The sequence below is a fragment of the Myotis yumanensis genome, unplaced genomic scaffold (assembly GCF_028538775.1).
Source record: "Myotis yumanensis isolate MYYU_CA2020_CCGP unplaced genomic scaffold, mMyoYum1.0.hap1 SCAF_6, whole genome shotgun sequence".
Taxonomy (NCBI): domain Eukaryota; kingdom Metazoa; phylum Chordata; class Mammalia; order Chiroptera; family Vespertilionidae; genus Myotis; species Myotis yumanensis.
This window is the reverse complement of record NW_027223757.1, coordinates 43,516,138-43,537,455: the sequence shown is the minus strand read 5'-3', so window position 1 is coordinate 43,537,455 and position 21,318 is coordinate 43,516,138. Positions and strand designations below refer to the sequence as shown.

General features: G+C 34.3%; 1 protein-coding gene across 1 annotated transcript in view; it reads right to left on the bottom strand.

Annotated features, from left to right (window-relative positions):
- Positions 1 to 21,318, bottom strand: part of ASCC3 (activating signal cointegrator 1 complex subunit 3) — a 252,026-nt gene that overhangs the window by 80,557 nt on the left and 150,151 nt on the right. Inside the window, exons 24-33 of the mRNA XM_070418020.1 lie at positions 21,016 to 21,184; positions 20,208 to 20,428; positions 18,741 to 18,826; positions 18,119 to 18,285; positions 17,864 to 18,009; positions 17,616 to 17,736; positions 14,967 to 15,109; positions 2,975 to 3,112; positions 2,771 to 2,891; positions 1,069 to 1,201 (exon numbers count right to left, since the gene is read on the bottom strand). Of these exons, the coding sequence (XP_070274121.1) occupies positions 1,069 to 1,201; positions 2,771 to 2,891; positions 2,975 to 3,112; positions 14,967 to 15,109; positions 17,616 to 17,736; positions 17,864 to 18,009; positions 18,119 to 18,285; positions 18,741 to 18,826; positions 20,208 to 20,428; positions 21,016 to 21,184 (1,445 nt within the window). The remainder of the gene's footprint in view (positions 1 to 1,068; positions 1,202 to 2,770; positions 2,892 to 2,974; positions 3,113 to 14,966; positions 15,110 to 17,615; positions 17,737 to 17,863; positions 18,010 to 18,118; positions 18,286 to 18,740; positions 18,827 to 20,207; positions 20,429 to 21,015; positions 21,185 to 21,318) is intronic.

The following is a 21,318-nucleotide window of genomic DNA, read 5'->3' as shown; positions in this document are numbered from 1 at the left end:
AGGTGCATGAATTCATGTAATGGGTCCCTAGTTTCCAGTATAAATATAAAACACTAGAGGCCCGGTGCATGCAATTCATGCACGGGTAGGGTCCTTAGGCCTGGCGGCATTCAGGGATGATCTGTGGGGCAACCTGCTGGGTGATCAGGGAGCCCCTGCTGGCACCCGCCTGGTCCCACCTGCTTGCCAGCCCCGCCTGCCACCACCGCCTGTCGTCTCTCTCTGCGGAGTGATGAGGCGGCGGGGCCCCCACTGGCACCCACCTTGGCTGGCCTGAGTGTACTGCATTGAGCACCTGCCTCTTGGTGGTCAGTGCGCGTCATAGCAACCAGTCGTTACACTGGTGTTCTGCTGTTCAGTTGATTTGCATATTAGGCTTTTATTATATAGGATACCCCAAAGATGCACACCAAACTAATCCCTTATCAATCACTTATTATGCAATAGACACTGTTCCAAGAACTATACATTTGATCATTACAAGTATCCTATGAAACAGCTACTAAAGCTATCATCTCCCATTTTACAGATAAGGCACTGAGGAACTAAGTAACTTGTTCAATATCAAGCAAGTGGTGGAGTGCAGATTGTCTGGCTCCAGAGTACATGCAGCTGAACACTGTACTATACCACTTCTTTTAAAAAGTTTTTTATTTTTTAAAAATATTTTTATTGATTTTGAGAGAGAGGGGAAGGGAGAATGGAAAAGGGGTGGGGGAGAGAGAAAGAGAGATAAAGAGAGAGAGAGAGAGACATCGATGTGAGAGCAAAACATTGACTGGGGATTAAGCCTGCAACCTGGGCATGTGACCTGACCAGGAATTGAACTGGCAACCTTTAGGTGGATAGGATGTTGCCCAACAAACTGAGTCATAGCAGCCAGGGCTAAAAAGTTTTTAAAAATTAACATTAAAATTGAATGTTGTCTTATAGTGATTTTATATTCAGTTTCATTTCAAGTAATTTTTTGAACTAGTTTTACTGGTTTTTAGCTAATAAAATGTAACCACAAAAATACCAACTTTCTATGACATAAATTAATTTAAAATAATTTACAGCAAAATTTACCTTGATTCTACTGGGAAAGGTTCATAAAGAAATTTTTTGTAAAAGTCTTTCTTTATGTCATGAACCAGAATTACAGCTTTGCCCTGGTCATCAAACTGAGGCCTCCCAGCACGTCCCATCATCTGGAGAACATCTATAAAAAAGAGAACAAGAGGTATTCTGCAATGTGGCACAAGGTATATTCACTGATTATGGCATGTGTCTACAACATAACAAAATAACAAAGGAGACAGAATATCTTAAGAGCATGTATGCTATCTCTGATGCCTACTATTGAGTTTCTTAATAATTAATCAAATCACTATGATAGAAAATTGAGTCCCCAAAAGTAAAAGTTTGTAAAAGTAAGAAAAAGTTTCCTTTATACTTAACCCTTTGCACTCCGCTGTCCCCTCTCAGGGGACATTGGAATTCTAGCATATCACTCGGATGTCCCCTCTCAGGGGACATTGCAGTTTATTAGTGATTACGGGGAATTGAGTTATTTCAACGCAACTTTTTGAGACATGCATGTTTCCCTGAAGTTTTATCTTGAAATGGCACAAGAAATTAAATCAAAATATCGTAAAATTACTAAGATATATACAAGAAATGTCAGCGGGTTTTGTGTCGGATTAAACAATAAACTACATATTCCCGATGTGGGACAAAGAAAACGGGACTGCATTGTGTGTTCTAACAGGAAAACACCTGGTGGCAGGCGTCAAACCACTTATTACTGTCAAACATGCACTAATCAGCCTGCAATGCATATTGGGGAGTGTTACAAAACTTATCATACTGTACAAAATTATAAACAATAAAATATTGGTCTTTTTTGCAAATATACATTCCTCGATGTCACCCAATTCATATAAGTCCAATATCATTATAATACGTTACTTGGTTCCAAAATTATACTAAATAATACGAGGGTCTGTAAATGCAGGTTTCCGCCGCAAAGTAGCATCGAGTAGCTGGTAGCCAATGTCCAGAATGGTTTGGAGTGCAAAGGGTTAAAAATGCTGTTGAAGAGTTATTACTATTTTAATTTAAGAAGAACAAATAACACATATTTGCAAAAATATCTTTAGCAGCATCATTTGATTATTTCTACCATGAATAATGGGTCTATTTAAACCTCACCTTTCATCCACCCATGGTATAAAATATATTTATTTTATACTGCATGAATCTGAAGTAATAATGCAAATAGGAATTTCTGAAGTAAAAATAATATAGCTTTTACATATATTCACCAAGTATAAATACACACACAATATATTTCTCTCTTCAGAAACCACTGAAAATGATTTTAACAAGTTTTAAAATATGTTAATAAATGGTTCATGCAACAAGTGCTTTGGTTCTAGAAGTTTCATGAAAGTATCATTTCTAGTGAAATAACTTTAAAATTAAACACTCTAATGTTTAATTATAATTTATTCATCACTAATAGCTACTAATCAGTACTTTTATTTATTTATGAATTTGAAACCATTAGTTATGATTTGGATGTTTCTAAACAAATTGGATAAATGTAAGACTGGGTAAGTAAAAGTAAATAAAACGGTTCAATACTTTAATGTTTGCACTGGAAACAAAAATTTACAATTTCTTCATTATATGTTTAAATGTGACCAATTCTCTAAAACTTAATTCATATAAATTCAAATAAGGTACACACAGAAGCTTAATGTATTGATAAATTTTTTAAAATTACCAGTAATTGGAAAATCCACATAACGTCTTGTTTTTCCATCATAATATTCTGTTCCTTTAATAATTACTAAATGAGCTGGAAAGTTTACACCCCAGGCTAATGTACTTGTGGCAATAAGAACCTAAAAAAGTAAAAGATAACACATTTAACTAAAACATAACTTTTAAATTACATTTAAACATCTTGTCCTGGAAAAAACAATACCTGAACTTTACAGTTTACGAAGAGTTCCTCTACTGTCTTCCGGTCCCTTTCATGTAGTCCAGCATGATGCATTCCTATTCCGAAAGCAAGTGTAAGTTTCAGGTTGGAATCTCTTAGCGTTCCAATGATGTCCTCCATCTGCAAATGCAAACAATTATAAGATGTAGGTATATTAGCTTTAAAATGTTTATATTAGTACTGTATTTGATTTATTTTGTGTTTTGGTTATGAGCATAAAAATATATGCCCCATCTGTACTTATGATTAAAGTTAAATTAACTGAAGAGAATATTTTTATGTATATTCTAAATAAAGTTTAAATGTATTCCATCCCTTTCTTTTTCATCGAGGGAAAAAACCCACACCTATGGGTAAGTGGAATATCCCCTTAACTATTAAAGGGATTCAAGGGATACAGTATTGCCTAAAACATTTCAATGTCTCTTGCTCTAGAAAAGACTTCTATTTTTGGCTTAGTGCTAAAAATTTAGAAAATATTAACAAAATATAATTTAAAAATCAGTCATAATCCCACTGCACAGATAGGAATTGTTCAATTTAGGTTTCCTCACGGCCTTCGTGGCCCAGGGCAAGCAAGATAACTTGAGCCTTAGTTTAATAATTTACAAATCAAACTGGTGTTATTTTTGTTTATTTCTCATTTCTTTGATCAATAGTGCAGTTAATATTTTTCATATTTCCCAGCTGTTTTTCTTTGTAAATTATCTTTTCATTTTTTTTAGAGGGAAATGATAGCCCTTTTTTTTATTGGCCTGTGATAGGTCTTTATGGATAAAGGGTATTAACTCCTTGTCCATCATATGCTATAATGCTTTCATCTAGTTTTTTGTCCTACACTTAATTTAATTTTTTTTTTTACTTTATGGTTTTAAAATTTAAAATTAATCCCATATGTTTTGTTGCCTCATCTTGAGATCAAATACATATTCACCCACTAGTTCAACTTTTGTTATAGTTTTATTTTTAACATTTAAATAATTAACTTGTAATTAACTTGTAATAGGAACTATGGTATAAATCTAAGTTTATTTTTGGTAAATAACTGGTTAATTATTCTAGCAATTCTGGTGAAATAATTCCTTAGCTCACTTATTTTACATCCTAACCTTACTATATTCTGATTTCTTATATATTCCAGTTTTTAAATTTTAAAACAGATCTAATATCCAGCCTCAGTTTCACTAAACTTTCATGTCTAAAGGGTTTCGGAAACTCTTATTTTATATATACTCTCCGAATATTCTATCACTTTCCACTCTACATGTGAAATACTCAAAGCAACACAGATTTTATGGTAACATGCAGCACATCTATTTTCTTACAAAATTGTCTCCCTGCAAAGAACTGAACAGAAAGCCCAATCTCTCTATGTAATGATAGACCTCCACCGGTCCTTGAGCAGAGAATGACACGAGGTGCAGCATGGGGAAGTTCGTTCTGGGCAACTTCACGAGGGAAGTAGTGCAGGGACCAAATAGCTTGAGGGTACATAAGCATTCTTTTAAAAAGACACATTTTTGTTATGTCTGTAGCTTCACTACCACAGTCCAAGAGTGACCAATTGTGGAATGGGAACTTGGAAATAGGTACATGCATAATTATTACATGGCAGAAGACTCACAAATATTAAAAACTGACATTGTCTTCAGACTTCATTTTACTATTAACCACTTCTAATATACACAAGTATACTTATAACACACTACTGGCTGTGCATAGACCAGTAAGAAGCTCACAAAATCTCCATCTCAAGAAACTTTAGCAGGCTGCTGCTGCACTTAGTAAAAATGCGCAAGACAAGCAAATCAGTATTGTGAAGCATTCCAATTGTTTTCATTCTTACGCATTTTTTTTCCAATGGTCAAAATATTTTCCTTTTTTTTTTAAGGTAGGAGCAAGCTGTTTTATACCAACGATCCAAAAAACAGGAAGATGATGTTTGCCTTTATAATAATTATTAATGTAAAAAAAGCACTGCATAAACAAGGTCATATTTTAATGAGACACATCAGAAATGCTATTTACCAACTTCCCCTAAACAGAATGCAATGTATAAACAGTTCCTTTTGTTTCATGGTCACAGTAAGGTCACCTGATATTTCTGCATTAGTTACCTTGTAAATTGTTAAGCAAGAATATAGAAATGTATTAACATAAATTCACTTTCCCTTTAAAATTAGTACAGGATAAGTAAGCTATAAAGAATGTATGCTATAAAGAAAGGTGCTTGTCTTGTCTCATAAATTATATGTTAGCCATTCTCAAGTGACAGCTTATTATCCATTTTTTTGTTCAATAGTTCACTGCATAAAATATCTTCAATTTATACTATCAAGACTTAATTCACTGATATTCTTGCTCTGACAATTAGTTTCAGGGATTCCCCCACCCTCTCCCCCCAGTTTCATAACTAAAACAGCAGTGTATTTTTTTAGCTTGTATAATTTATTATTCCATGGCAATGCCAAGCACATCCAAAAAGTAAGGTACCATTTACCATAGGAAAGCTAAAGAATCCTATGACAGGAGGTTTGGTGGGGCATTAATATCCTGTCCTTTCACATCAGGGAAGGCTCTCTATTTCTCATTCCCCTGCCCCCACGTTCACATAAATCAATGCCTTAAAAAGAACTATTTGCCTATCTGAACTGGCAAAGACCTAAAATCCTCATGAGGACAATCACAAAAAACAACTTCATTTATTACATGGTTACTGTGGACGAATTCTGAGTTATTTGAACATCATAAAAAAGCAAAATGTATAGTAATATTATTCAATCATTAAGCATAAAACACTACTAGGACAGCCTGTTTAAATTTTGAAAATGTAAACTTTTGATTACATTTAAATTTGATCTTGATCAAAACATAATCTAAGCAAAATTTTTCAGGGACATAGGATAATGAAAGCTTAAAACATGATACTAGATATTATTTGTTGAGCTCTTATTATGTATCAGGCATTGTGCTTATTACTTGACAAAATTATCACATTTAATCCTTTATATAAAATAACATAACGCCCAATTCATTTACATACCCCATATATTACAAATCAAAAGACTCAGTGAATTTTAAATCCTGGTTCCATGAGAAAATAAAATCTGAATTACCATTTTCTCAATTTTTCCAAGCACAGGTAGTACCATTCTAGATGGTTAGGAGAAAAGTACATTGATTGCCTACAATGGATGCCTTAGGAATTTATGGATTATTCTAGTTAAGAAAGACTGCTACAGCATTAAAAAAATTTTTTCATGATAATTAAACACTCTGATATAGAAAGTTGTAATTCCATAGTTTATTTCTGTTCAACTAAAATTTCTTGTAATGTATAAGCATCTTTTCAATAAATGGTCTTAAACATATGTCTGACTATATGTTAGTTAAATAAAAAATTTTATTCAATATTATAAATAAAAGAAAAACAGATCTATATTCCTTTAAGTAGTTGTCTTTGCTTAGGGTAGTGGGGGAGGAGGCACATATGTAAACTGTTGAACCAATTACTTTAACCTAATAGAATTTTTTTATATTTTAAATTTATTATACTCAAAAAAGCTTTTGTAGAAAGATAGGATTCCATTTAAGTAGATACATTACTCTGTGCCTGAAATACATTCCAGTCAGAATATAATTCAGTGAGTTGATGACAATGCTGGCTCCGAAAGAAAGGAGGAGACCAGATTGGACAAGAATGAGCTAACAGACTGTGCAGCCCAATTTTGTCCCTTTGAGTGTGATATATTGTTTCAAGATGCTAAAAACCCATACTTTCTCAAAGCACATTGTTGTGCTGGTTTTCCCATTTTCACAGAATCCTCATTATCAGAACTCTGTACTCTTTTCAAAGCACATCAGACTCAGACCAGATGCCACCAAATAATGCTTATCAATTATCTAAAATGCTCAATAAAAGATACACCATACAGAATAATAAGTTATGAATACATTCATTAAAAATAATTAAATATATCACATCTGGTACAGATGTTAAATGAAGTTAAAACATTTCCTTATAATTACTAAGTATTAACTTCTTAAAATACATTTCTACAGGATAGACTGAAGGGGAAAAACTAAAATGAAAAAATACTTTAGAACATTCTACTGATCTACTAACAGGAAAAATTTAAAAAAAACTAAATTAATTAAAGATGGTAAGTTTCCAAACTTTACTAGTACTCCTCAGATCATATTCTCTTGCTGCCCTTTTAGAAGTCCCAACAACCACACCTCAAAATAATTCATCATACTGTGTGTGTATATGTATGTATGTATATATATATAATTTATGTGATGAAATATACAATTATATGTAAATTAAATATATAAATAAAATCCAAATAATATTGCTATGTCTAATAAATACATACAATATTATTTTCAATGTGTGCTTTTTCGCTTGGCCTGATTCTTAATAACAGTAATATCAAAACTGGGCTATAGCCGAGGCCGGTTTGGCTCAGTGGATAGAGCGTCGGCCTGCGGACTGGGGGGTCCCGGGTTCGATTCCGGTCAAGGGCATGTACCTGGGTTGCGGGCACATCCCCAGTGGGAGATGTGCAGGAGGCAGCTGGTCGATGTTTCTCTCTCATCGATGTTTCTGACTCTCTATCTCTCTCCCTTCCGCTCTGTAAAAAATCAATAAAATATATTTGAAAAAAAAAACAAAAAAAAAACTGGGCTATAGATATTAAAGATTTTTCCTTATTAATTATTCTAATTTAATTCACTATGCTTCTGGTATGAAATCCCAGTGTATGTGCTTCATATTTATTTATTTATTTACTTATTTATTTAATATATTTTTATTGATTGCAGAGAGGAAGGGAGAGGAAGAGAAACTTAGAAATATCAATGAGAGCGAATCATCATTGGCTGCCCCCCATCGGGAATCCCCTGTGCCCTGGCCAGGAATCAAATTGTGACCTCCTGGCTCATAGGCAGACGCTCAACCACTGAGCTACACCGGCCAGGAGTGCTTCATATTTATTTCTGAGTATGCTTACTTCCATTTCTAAGAGATTCAGATTCCAAAACATGGTTGGAGAGCATTTCCACATATTGAAAAGCCTTTAAAATGCAGAGAAAGCTGATGAAAAGAACTTAATAGAATTAATTTTCTAAAGTAGCATTATTTTAAACGAACAAATACTCTATTAATTAAATCTGTAAAGGATCATAAGCCAAAGATTATAAAAATATGACCAAATTTTACCAGAAACTTTCAGCAAAAAGAACCTGTATATAAGGTATTATTCAATGTGGTAACAGTTAACATTTATTGAACATTTAATTCTGTATTGGACTATAAATCCTCACAACAATCCTGTGAGGATAGGATTGTTATTATTTTTATTATTCTTTTATAAATAAAAGAATGAGGTTCAGAGTTTAAATACCCCACCAAGGTCATATAGCTTGCAATGGGCAGTCAGTATGGAACCCAGGAAGCCCGACTTAGGTCTAAGCTCTCAATGCCACACTCTAATCAGTACATGAATGAGAGGGGTATTAAAAAAAACAAAAACAAACAAACAAAAAAAAAGTACTTAAAGTAATGACATCATTCATTTGGCTTAAGGCTGGACCTTATTGTGCAAAAAACGGGTAAGATTAGAAGTAACGAGTAATAGCCTAGAGACTCACAAGCTGGGGAACTCTAGGCAGATTATTTGCAAATTTTCAATTCTTTATTATTTGAGTATATCCACTCCTATGTGTCAAAATGAAGAATATCTAAAATTATCTTCTTTTGTAAATTAAAATATCATCTCTCAGGATTGAGAATGGTATAGCTCTTGTTGGTTGCTTGTGTTTGGTATTTTAGCTACTGACTTTATCTTTATTGTATTTCCATCCCTGTCAAATCACACACACCCCCACTTTGACTTTTCCATTTTCTCTAGTTAGTATGTTGTCTATAATTCCATTTAGCAGACTAAAAGAACACAGGCTCTGAGTCAGACACCCTAGTTTTGAATTCCCAAGCTCCACTTACTTGCTTGTACTAATGGGCAAATCACTTAACTCTTTTAAGTTTCAATTTCTGCAATTGTAAAATGGGATAAAAACATCAACCCTCCCAGAATTCATCATTAAATGAGATAATGTAAGCCTTTAGTGAACTATAAAGCACTCTCAACACATCAACTATCACTAAGCATAATAAGAGTCTTGCCTCTTTAAGAGGACATGCACAATAGCAACAAAGGCAAAATAAAAATGAATGGCTTCCTATCGTATAGCTACTCTTACTTACACAAATATTCCATAAGGCTCAACTGAGTTTAAATGCAGTACATCTGTAGATAACATGTATTCTGACACTTAATATCCTTAGCCTAATAGTTTCTTTTCTGGTCAGTTGTTAAGAGGTCAGAGGCCTGACCAAAATAGCAGTGGGGGTGAGGCTTTTGTATCACGAGTCAAATCTATTTTAGTTTAATTAAAACAAACAAACAAACAAACAAACAAACCCCAGATCCTTCTAGTTAAAAATGTGATAATCCTGCATTAAACTCTAATTACTGACTTTCAACAATCTCAAAGTCCATCTTCAAAGCCTGGTTCTTACCTATAGAAAAAGGTCAATAGACATATGGTGAATAAAAAGTCAAATGAATCAAAGAAAATGATAATGAAACGTCACTAACAGAAACTCCACCACATCTGAACTTGTGATGATTTTGAGTAAAGCTAGACTGTTTATTTGTAAGTCTATGAGAGCTATACTTGTAATGAGACTGGATGAGTTATGCTTAGTTTTTAAGCATTTAAAAATTCCTTCACCATCAGGCATGTGAAAATACCAATCTTACTTTTCATGAGAGTGCTCCTATGCACACCTATGCTACAGTTTTTCATAAATTTACTTTGAAGCATTGAGTAAAAAATTATTAATTAGCACACTTCTTTAATAATGTTTAGCGTACAGTAGTCTCCCTTATCTGTGGGGGACATGTTCTAAAACTTCCCAGTGGATGCCAGAAACTCAGAATAATACTGCGCCCTATATTATTAACAGTATGAAGGAAAACTGCTGCTAATTGCAGTGTGAGATACATAGAGGAGTTGAGGGGGATAATGTAAGCAAGACTAAAGTCTCATATTCAGACATGGTTCTGCTCTCTCACCCTAGACATGGCATCTCATCCAAGGTGTGAGATGAAGTAGGGCAGCATTCTGAGCTTTCAATCACTATGGCCACTTAAAAGAAAGGGTTTTCCCTCTGCTCTTTTATCTGTTAGTGCAGGCTGGCAACTATCCAGATCCTAGTACCGTTCCCTCTTGCATGTGGGACCAGACCGCAGAATATCTGGTGGAAACCAACAGACCATACTTGTTAGGTGCTAAATTTTAACATTAATTAAATTACATAGCAGATATTCTAGGAGTTGTATGTCCTATTTGCTTTCATTTCCTTCCCCTCCCACCCATTTATTCCTCAACTCATCCCATGCTGACTTCTGTTCACAACATGTCACTGACTCCGCTTGCCAAGTTCTTCCAGCACATCCAAGTGCTAAATCCCAGGGGAGTGTCTCTGCTCTCACGTCACTGCACTCCATTAACATTTGATGCAGTCAAGCACTCCTTCCTTCACGAACCCTCTCTTCCACAGTGTTTAGAACATTCTTCTTCACCGGCATCATTTGCTCAGTGCCCTTTGCCAGCTCCCCGCTTTCTGCCTAAGCTCACAGTGAGGAGTCCCTCAAGGGCTGCCCTCTAGTTCTCCACTCTGTCTCAGGGTCTCATGCACTCACCTGAGTTTAAAGACTGCTTCTATCACCACACACTGTTGTCTGTGTCTATGTTTTATATACAGTGTGGTTACAGCCAGAGGGAAAGGGATGGGGATTGAGGGATAAAAAGGGGGTAAATGGGGAAGGAAAGAGACTTTGCTTTGGGGGTTGGGTGCACAATGCAGTGTGCAGATGATGTTTTGTTTAGTTAAATACTTGAAACCTGTATGATTTTGTGAACCAATGTCACTCCAATAAATTGAATAAAAAAATAAGTATAAAGGCTGCTCTAGCGTGATGTTCTCAAGTTCACATGCCCATCTCACACCCTCTGTGAGATACAGACTTCCTACATCTAGTTGCCTTAAAATCTCCATTTGAAAATCTTAGACATACAAATTAATGTGTCCAAAATATAACTTTTAAATAAAAACTAAAACATGTCTCCTCCTTCCTTTCTAGCCCATCCTCTCAGCCCTCCCCATTTTAATAAACGACACCATTATTTACTCAGATGTTTAGAGTTAATAACAGGGGAGCCATTCTTGTTTTCTTTTTCTCAACCTCCACTCCTTATTTATCAGACAGTACTACTGAATCCAGCCCAAAGCATCTTTTCATTCCCATTGTCACCACCCTAGTGGCCCTCAGGTCACCACCATCAATTACATGCTTATATCCATTTCAACCCATTTTCCACTAAACAGCAAAAGTGATCTTAAAATACATATAAGTTAGAGTATGTAACTTGTTTAGCCTACAACCTTTTAGTGCCCAAGAACACCCCTTTCTTAGATATCTCCCTATTTTTGCTGCATGCTATAGAACGAAGCTCAGGCATTCTGATGTTTGTCTTGAACTCGATGCTTGAGAGCTTGATGTAAAAACCCACTGATAGTTTGAGGTTAATGGCTTTCAAATTGTAATCCAAGGGTCATGGGAGCATTTGCCCATGAACTTTAAAATTATGATAAGAATTGATTCCAAAAAATGATGTAATTACTTCATAATGGCAAATATAAAAGGGATAACTTTTGAGGCTCCCTCGTATTTCACATCACTAATACATTTGAAGGGGTCCTTCCTAATACTTTACTTTGAAACTTTACTGGATAGATAGATGGGTAACTCGTCCTGCCTTTGCTAGGAAATAAATTAGAACACATATATTTCTCCTTAGTCATATTCTTTCTGTCCATCTTCTTTAGATTTACCTTAGCTTTCTTTTCTTCCCATCCCTTCCACCTCCATATCTAGGATCACTTCCTGACTTAACACCATTCAATTGTAGAATGATTTTTATGCTGCCCTATTCCAGAGGCACCCTGCTCCACAGCTGCCAGGATAATTGTGTTTACCTGCCTCCTTTGAATGCTCACGTTGTCAACGCTAGAGTCCTACCCAAATACCTATGCCCTGACACAGAACACCAATCTGAGACCGTACAAGAGGCAGCAACAGGAAATGCACTAAACTTCTGACCCAGGATGCATGGAAAGTAACACAAAGGTTTAAGTGTTAAAAAGTCCTCCTATTTTAAGTTTTTTAGGGTATTCAACAATGAAAACACCTGCTATATGGTAGGTTTTGGTACAGATTGAATTTGCATAGTAATCAGCTGCAAACCCTCTGAAATTTTTATTTGAAAGGTGATTGTTTTTAGAGGCAGGAATAAAACAAAGCCTGTTGTCTTGGTCTTGAGATGAGCTTGGTGAAACATAATGACTGTTTCTAGCTGTCCTATTATAGCAATGAAACTACAAAACAGCAGAAACCATGCAACTAAATTCTATGGTTTCTAATTAGCTTCTATTGAGAAATGTTTGTGCTGACAAAAAGTACAGAACAGAGAAGTAACTTTATACAATGGCTGTGCTGCCCGTAGTGCCTTAGGTCTTGAACATTAAAATGAAAAAACATAGTACAGTTGCACTGTACCTGGGAAGAGCACATGAGGTTCACATTTGAGGCTAATGTGAGTCACATATGTGCTAAACACACAGCCCTATATATATATTTTCAGCCAATATCCCAAATGTGTCCAATAGGTATGTACTTTGTACCTTGACATCAAAGAAAAATCTCCATTTGGAACACTTTTAGAAATGTAACGAAAGAGGAAAAAATTAAGCTTAGCTGTATGCTGTACATAAACTAAACTGTCAATATTCCGAACATCTATTTTTTTCAGCATTTGCTTCCTAAGTCAAGATACTGTGTAGACCCAACAGGGTGATTATTGGGGCATGCTAATTAAATAACACAGGACAAGAAAACTTTTGACAAAATTATTTTGATCTTAAATTATTATCTTGAAAAATATTTGGTACACATATACAAGTAACATTAAGGAAGTAATGACGAAACTTGAAAGATAAAATGATAGCTTTCACTCTACTTCAAGGAGTCATGTGATACCTTTTACATGAAACTAATGTTAAGGTCTGCTACTTATTAGTAAATAAGGTCATCTGTGGTGCTATGCAAAAACATTTTGAAATATTAGTTAACTATCACTAATTAATGTATTACTGTAGTACATACAGTATCATCTAACAGGTATACTAACCCTAAAGAATTTATGAGAAATAGGAGAGAAAATGCAAACTATTGAGACTGGATACTAGGGGCTTAAAACACTGTTTTTACTGGTTTTTCAGGCTGCATGAAATGAGAAAGGGGAGATAGGGAGGAAGAAGGGAGACAATGCAATTATTTTTATTACTGATTTCATCTATTTTTTCATCATAACTCCAACTAGGAAAATATATTTTTTTTGAAATGGAAAAGCATAATGAAGGAAACTCACTAAATATAACTACATTGAGGAATAGAAGGAACCACATTAAAAAATTGCATTATATAAAATGAAAAAACTTCTGTTTGTAAAAACAAGTATGATAAAAAGACATCAATGAACTAGACTAGCAAAATTAACTAATAAAGTAGATGAAAGATTAATATGTATATAGCAATAAATATATATGAAAAAAGTGATATCATATAAAATTCAGCAACAGATAAAACCCAAAGGAATGAGAAGACAAAATAGAGAAAAAGTAGACAATTAGTAAATATACGTATGAAAAAAAAGTTCCAGTACACAAAAACCAAGGTACATATTGAAGAATTAAAATAGGAACATTTTATCTATAATATATCAATAAATTACAGCAAGTGAGGATGTTGTAAAACTGTCACTCTCAGATACTGCTGACAATTCATACTTCATGCATGAATGGTGATAACATTAAATGATACAGCCCTTTTTGAAAACAATTAGCAGTGTACATGAAAAGTTATAAATATATTGGTATTATTTGATCCATTAATTTTAAATTTAGAATTCTATACCAAGCAAATAATTCTAAATAAAAAACCCTATAGTAATAAAGATGTGTAATTATTTAATTATAGCAGGAAAATACAATTGAACAGGTACATAATTAACATAATTATGTAGATACAAAATTATTATTGCTTAAAATTTTAATGATGGTTATTACTTGGTTAAAGGATAACAACAGCTTTTAAAGTTTTATATACTTAGTGTTTCCTAAATTACTAAATTTTTAAAACTGGTCATGTTAGATATTTTATAAAAAGTTAATTTTACAAAATTGATAAGTTCCTTGAGGGCAGTAAACACTCAAATATTATGAAAACTTAGTTGAATATTAAAATATACAGGTGATGATGTTAAACATAAAAACTACAAGGATAAATATAAGAAATTTCAGTCTTTTTCCACTAAATATTTATTTTTTATCTAATATATCAAAATATTAATAGTGTTAAGGTGGTATTACACATTTCTTCTTTTCTCTATTCTTCTTTTTTTTAAATATCTTTTTTAAAATATATTTTATTGATTTTTTACAGAGAGGAAGGGAAAGGGATAGAGAGTTAGAAACATCAGTGAGAGAGAAACATCAATCAGCTGTCTCCTGCACACTCCCTACTGAGTATGTGCCCACAACCAAGGTACATGCCCTTGACCGGAATCGAACCTGGGACCCTTGAGTCCGCAGGCCGATGCTCTATCCACTGAGCCAAACCGGTTAGGGCTTTCCTCTATTCTTAAAAAAAAGTTCTGTAATGTTAAACTAAACATTATGTTTAGTGTAGATTAAAACTAAACATAATTAAATGTTATTTTTATTATACTACAATACAAACTAATTTGACATTTATATGAAGTAGAAATAAAATATACTGCTTACCTCTCTTTCATCCATATTCAGCCACTGCTTCGGATCTTCTTCAGTAGCCAGAAAAGCTATCAATTCCAGAGCAGTAAGACGAGTTTGACGCCTTGATGAGACAAATATCAAAACAGGTTTGGCTGGAGAATGGCTTCTAATTGCTGTAGAAAAGTTGTGGAAAATAAAATAGTAAGCCACTTATACTAAAATCTGAATTTATTAGAATATCGAAGCGATATAGGAAAGCTAATGTTGTAAGCTAGTTAAGTGAATTCTTAATTTAGTCATGAATCATAGCATTTCTGAGGTGCTAGATGGACTGACAGCATATTTTAGAAAGGACAGCAAAGGAAGGTAGCTGGCCCTGAGGGATACACTGCCTGGGACAGGGAAGAGTTAACTTTGCTGGCTCCCAGGTCTGTTCTGAGCTGCTGAGGAAGGAGACACCAAAAAGCGGAGGCTCTCCAATAATAGCTGTATATGGGTACTGGATCTCAGGTGGTGTTTTCTGTTTCTGAGTTGGTTCTCTGCTTGCCTGAGAAATGATATTACAGAATTAACTGGTCCTGGGATATGGAGAGAGAGTCAAGTCCTACAGGGCGATCAACACTCTCTAAGAAAAGCCACAAAAAATTCCTTTGAGTTTTGCTCTGTTCACATTAGAGGGAAAATTAAGAGAATTTTAATAAATAAACTAGTAAGAGATAAGCCAGAAGAACATTTTCCTTAAAACGTGTAGGATTTCAAGTAGGATGATAAGAGAATGCAGAGGAGAGCTGAAGAGAACACCAGGCCTGAGCCCACGTCTGCGTGATGGCCCATGGAGAGTTGGCACACCTAAGATGAGGTGATTAGTTTAAAAACTGAGTCTTAAGATTGAAAACAAAGAAACAAAAAAAAACTTAAGGAGTCACATATATCATTTGAATTAATTGAAAGTGAGGTTTCTTTGCTATAACAGGCTCCAAAATACTGGTAAAATGGCACAAATAGAATTCATACTTATGTCCACGTAGCTCTCTTAAAAGAGTCAGATATTTAAAATTTTTATATGATGAAAGGCCAACCTGCTTATAATTTCTTGTTTCAAATTTAAGCTGTATAATTTCTTTTTATGGACTAAGAAATAAGATTTATAATAAAAGTGTTGTCATGACCTTGACTATATTTATACTCTAATAGTGAGTATAAAGCTATCATAAAATCATATTTCTAAACTCAAAGAAATATAGTGATCTGCTATGGGCATAGCTAAATAGCTTATAAAGATAGCTGCTGTACCTATACCATATCTAGAGAAGTATAAGTATTTCAGTTCTTTACTATTGATTTACACAATGCAGGCTGCTTCATTTCAATCACTGGTATGCAATCAGCCACTTTTTAAATAAATATAAGCAATCTCAACAATACATACTTAAAAAATAAACTCATTTATTTCATTTCTCAAGTTTATCAGAATAGTATAGAATGTAAATGGCAATGTTTTGATAAACCATATTAGATATACAATGTTTAAAATACATGTTAGTACAATATTGGTATCATTTGAACACATAATCGTGAATGAATGTGTCTTTTTTAAACCTCACCATTTAATGGATTTTTGCTGCAGCAAGAACAGGTGTGCCTGAACAGCATAGGGCAGATTTATTGTTCATTAGTGATTTTGTACAATGCTTCTGTGGAGGTGTAAATAATCTGAACTGCCAAGATTGGTCTCTAGTTCACAATCAATACTTTGCTTCTGTCATAAGGCTAATTACAGCAGCTAAAAAGTCACCTCACAACTGTCACCTCACAATCAACAGCCGTTCACATTAGAAAATTTATTTTGGAGGTTATTTTTAATTGATATAATAAATATTCCTTATGCAGCCTAAACAAAACATGTTTCTACAAAATAAGAGTGTTATTCTTAAATCTTTTCTGCTTGCCTAATTTTTTTATTAAGGGGAAAACAAAAAACAACAACACAGAAACAGAAGTAAAAAAAAGTACTGACATTTGTTAAGTTTTATGGTTTCTGGTAAAAATTAAGATCATATGGTTCTGTTTTTTTACTGTGGCTTCTATTTATCCTTTGCTCAAGCTACTTCCATAAGAAAACACCTTAGCAGATTTTTAGATTGGTTTGATTACTATTTAACATTATATACATTTATTCTACAACAAATGTCTTATCATTTGGAAATCTAATTTTCAATAGCTAATTCAACATATACTAGAGGCCCAGTGCACAGATTCCTCACCAGTGGGGTCCCTCGGCCTGGCCTGTGAGGATGGGGCAGAAACAGGCTCTCCAACATCCCGCAAGAAGTCCTGGATTGCAAAAGGGCGGTTCTCGGGTGATGCACCCCGGAATCAGGCTCCTTCCTCTCTGGTTCTGGGAGCGTCACCCGAGCACCACTGCTGGCAAGTGACTGCAGCTTGGTAGCTCCTGCATTGAGTATCTGGCCCCTGGTGGTCAGTGTGCGTCATAGCTACTGGCCAGTCGGCCGGTCACTTAGGCTTTTATATATATAGATTCCTGAAGAGTTGAGATAGTTTTAGATATCTGTAGAAAGTGGAGCAGTATCACCCTTTCTAAGAAACTCACATTATTTAGAATGCATTTAAAGGCTATCACAGAATGGTTGCTATTCATTCTAAGAATCCGGAGCTCACCCTGAAATGTAGGCTTATTCATACTAGCCATACGGGGACAGTAATGTTGACCGGGGAAGCCTTGAATGTGAACTTCCAGTGGAACTGGGCGCACTGATGGTCGGAAGTTGAATAAACCCATCTAGAGGAAAAATGAGAGAGAAACCATTTTCAGTTTTTATATTTAAGTTTATAATGTTAGACTGCCTCCTAAATGAGGAAACCTAAGCCACATTATTGAATGCCTGATTTATCCATCTTCCATATACCTGACGAATATTGAGCCAGTCAGCAAGGTCTCTGGCATTAGCTAATGCAGTCGATAGTCCAACTACTCTAACGGGCTTTTCTGTGTGTGATGAGATGAAATTCGTCCGAGAGACAATGACTTCTAGAACAGGGCCTCTTTCCTCCCCTAGGAAATAAGAACAATGCACGTTAATCATTTAACAAATCCTGATGCTGGCTGATGCAGGTAAGAGAGTCAAATTTTGTAAAATGGCATCAGATACAGCGGTACCCACCCAGCAGATGGATCTCGTCTATGATGAGAATCGTGACTTGCTTTACATAGTTCCTGTTCTGCCAGCTTCTGCTGACTCCATCCCACTTTTCTGGTGTGGTGACGATAAGGTCAGCTTTGGCAATGGACTTCATATCAGGAGTCACATCCCCTGTTAGTTCAATAACTCTGGAGAGCAATAAAAATTATCCCTTTAACTTTTTGAGTGACATATGACCTTGGAAAGGCCAAAATACATCTTTCAAAATAAAACTTTATAATGCTAAAAACTATTTTATCTCCCTTTGATATCTGAAATGTTCAATGAGTCTAAAGCAGGGGTGGGGAACCCTTTCTCTGCCAAGTGCCACTTGGATATTTATAACATCATTCATTCACAGGCCATACAAAATTATCAACTATATTAGCCTGCTATATTTGGTCAAACATCTAATATACCCCTAATGCCTTGGCAGTCAGACCAAATGATTTCACGGGCCTTGTAAGCCATCCTACCAGTGGAAGTTCCCCACCCCTGCTTTAAATAACAGACTATGAAAATCACTGCAAATTTTGCAAGTCTTTTATTTATTGGTCTCTTTAGATTATTCACAGCATATCTTTTGAAAAAAATAAGAACTTACTTTTTACCAAGTTTTTCTTCTATTCTAACTTTCCAATCATCCATTCTTTCACGAACTAGGGCTTTCAGGGGTGCAATATATACTGCCTAAAGGAGGGGGGGCAAAAGGACACTCATGAAAATAGTGACAGTAGTTTCAAATAAAGGTAAACTCCATAAAATTTATCACATTATGACAATGTGGTTTTAAAATTTATCTTTTATTACTGAAAAGCTTAAAATTTTAAATTAATGGGGAAAAGCCATTAACTCAATCTACATTTATCCAAAGTAAGATTTACTGGTAAATGTAATACATCATCATAAAAATACTGACAGAAAATTTTAAATATTTTCTAAGAAGCACCAAAGATAATTTTCACAAAAAGTATTTTACAGTAAAATTATCTTCTAATGTAATGTAAAAAAATAAAAAAATTATGAGACAATATATTACAGAGAGAAAATTAGGGTTTGGATGATAATAAGTTTTTCTTGGAATTATAATCAAGAGTTATTGGAGTTGTAACTTTTTCATGAAAAAAGTTACTAATTTTGAAATTTGGAAGAAAAATACTCTGCTTGTTTAAATTTTAATGTAGATTCTTATGGAAGATGTCATTTATGTGTATAGTTTAGGTGTTATCCCTTTTATTTTTATTTTTTTGAAAAACAAATTGTCCTAATAATCCAAATTTACATACAGATTATTCACTGAAAAATAATGCTTTCCTTTCTAAAATGTTTCACATTTAGAGTAGAGCTCTACTGTTGTATTAATGGATCAATAATCACTGAGAAGTAGGAAAACTAATCAGGGAAGAAAAGCCACTAATTAGAAGTCACTAAAAAGGAAGTTAAAACATTTCTGAAATAATAAAATCAGAAAAATAGCCCATAATTCCAATCACAACTATGACTCAGCTTTCCTAAGAAATAATATTTTTAAACTGTATTTTGCATTTTAGGAACACTGAAAATCAATATGTATTTGACTTGCCATGTTATTTTACATTACATAATGATATGGTCATTTAGAGAAAAGTGGAATAAAAGCTACCTCTACATTTCTGTATATAATCAAACTGTATTTGTTAAAGTGTTTGCATTTCCTTCATAATCAAAGACTTTGGATTATGAATCATTATATATCTTATAAATATGGCTATGAATTAAGTATCTTACAATGAAAATGCCGATAAAGTACAGATATCTTATGATGCCGAAAGGACATGTGAGTACCATATGTACATTAGAAATTGAACTGGAAGAATCCAAAATTTAAGGTAAATGCTTGGGTAGCCAGTTACTGTAAATCTGATCTCCATCCCTCCCCCCACCCCCCCCAACTCCACCAACCAGAAAAATTTCCTAAGAGAGTAACAAAGCTCTTCATGAAGTCCTGCCAGTATACTTAGAATGGGCTAATATACAGATTATAAAATGCCTTTTCTAATTGAATGTAAGCCTGTGATTCTTTCAAACAGACCTTTGAAGTAGGGTACTTGTTGAAGACTCTGAAAATGGCTAATTCAGCTGCAACAGTCTTTCCTGATCCAGTGGGCGCTCCAAGCAGGACATTGCAGTCTGTGTGATATAGCGTATGAAATATTTGTGTCTGCACAGGGTTAAAGTGGCTAAAGTTGTACAGTGCTTCATATGCTTCACACCCCAAAGCCGTAATTGGTAAAGGCTGAAGATCCAGTAATTCTGAAAAGACACATCAGATACTGTTAAACAATAACTGGAAAATATACACAATACTGAATACTGTATCTTAGGAATAAATTAAAACAAACCTTAATTCTTTAGAGGGGGAAAAAAAGCTTAACATAAATTCTTATATACTAGGTACAGGCCTTTCCCCTGCCATTACCACATTTATAATATTGACCCATTGGACACTTTTTGGGGGGAGTTCCCCATAACTCAACTATAGTGCCATATCTTTCTTCTCTAAGCAGGGAAGTAATGTGAATGAGAGGTGTATAAAAACATGCAATGTTACAGAACAAAAGTAAATCTACTCCAATTTGTAGAAAATGAAAGCCATTTGTAAAGTTCAGTACTACAATGGCTACTATAACAAATTACTTTTGATCTATTTGACAACTGGCCAAACTAGAGTGATCAAGTGAACTGTTGGTCTAGCCAATGGAAACTAATATGGACATGAATTATTATAAGTAAGATTTCAATCCAGATTCAAACAATTTTAAAGCATAGATGCTTTTCAACATTAACAAAAACAACCATTTTGGAACATCTATGTTTCAAATTACTATTCAATATGTTACCTGTATGGGGAGGATGTCTCTCTGGTAGAATCAGATGTTGAAAGTTGATAATACACACAGCTTCAGCTCCTAACCATCTATCAGACACTGCTCGGATGTAGTATTGGGAAGGCAAAGGTTCAAAAATAGGGATTGTAAATACCAGTAGTTGAGCTTCTTTACTAATGACCTAATGTGAAATAAAGTCTAAAATGAATATAGATATTCTAATATCATAAGGTTTTATTAGTCAATTGTTAAAACAATGATATGTACAGCAATATGTGCTAGAGATAAAGAAAATGTCTTGGATTTCTAAATAAC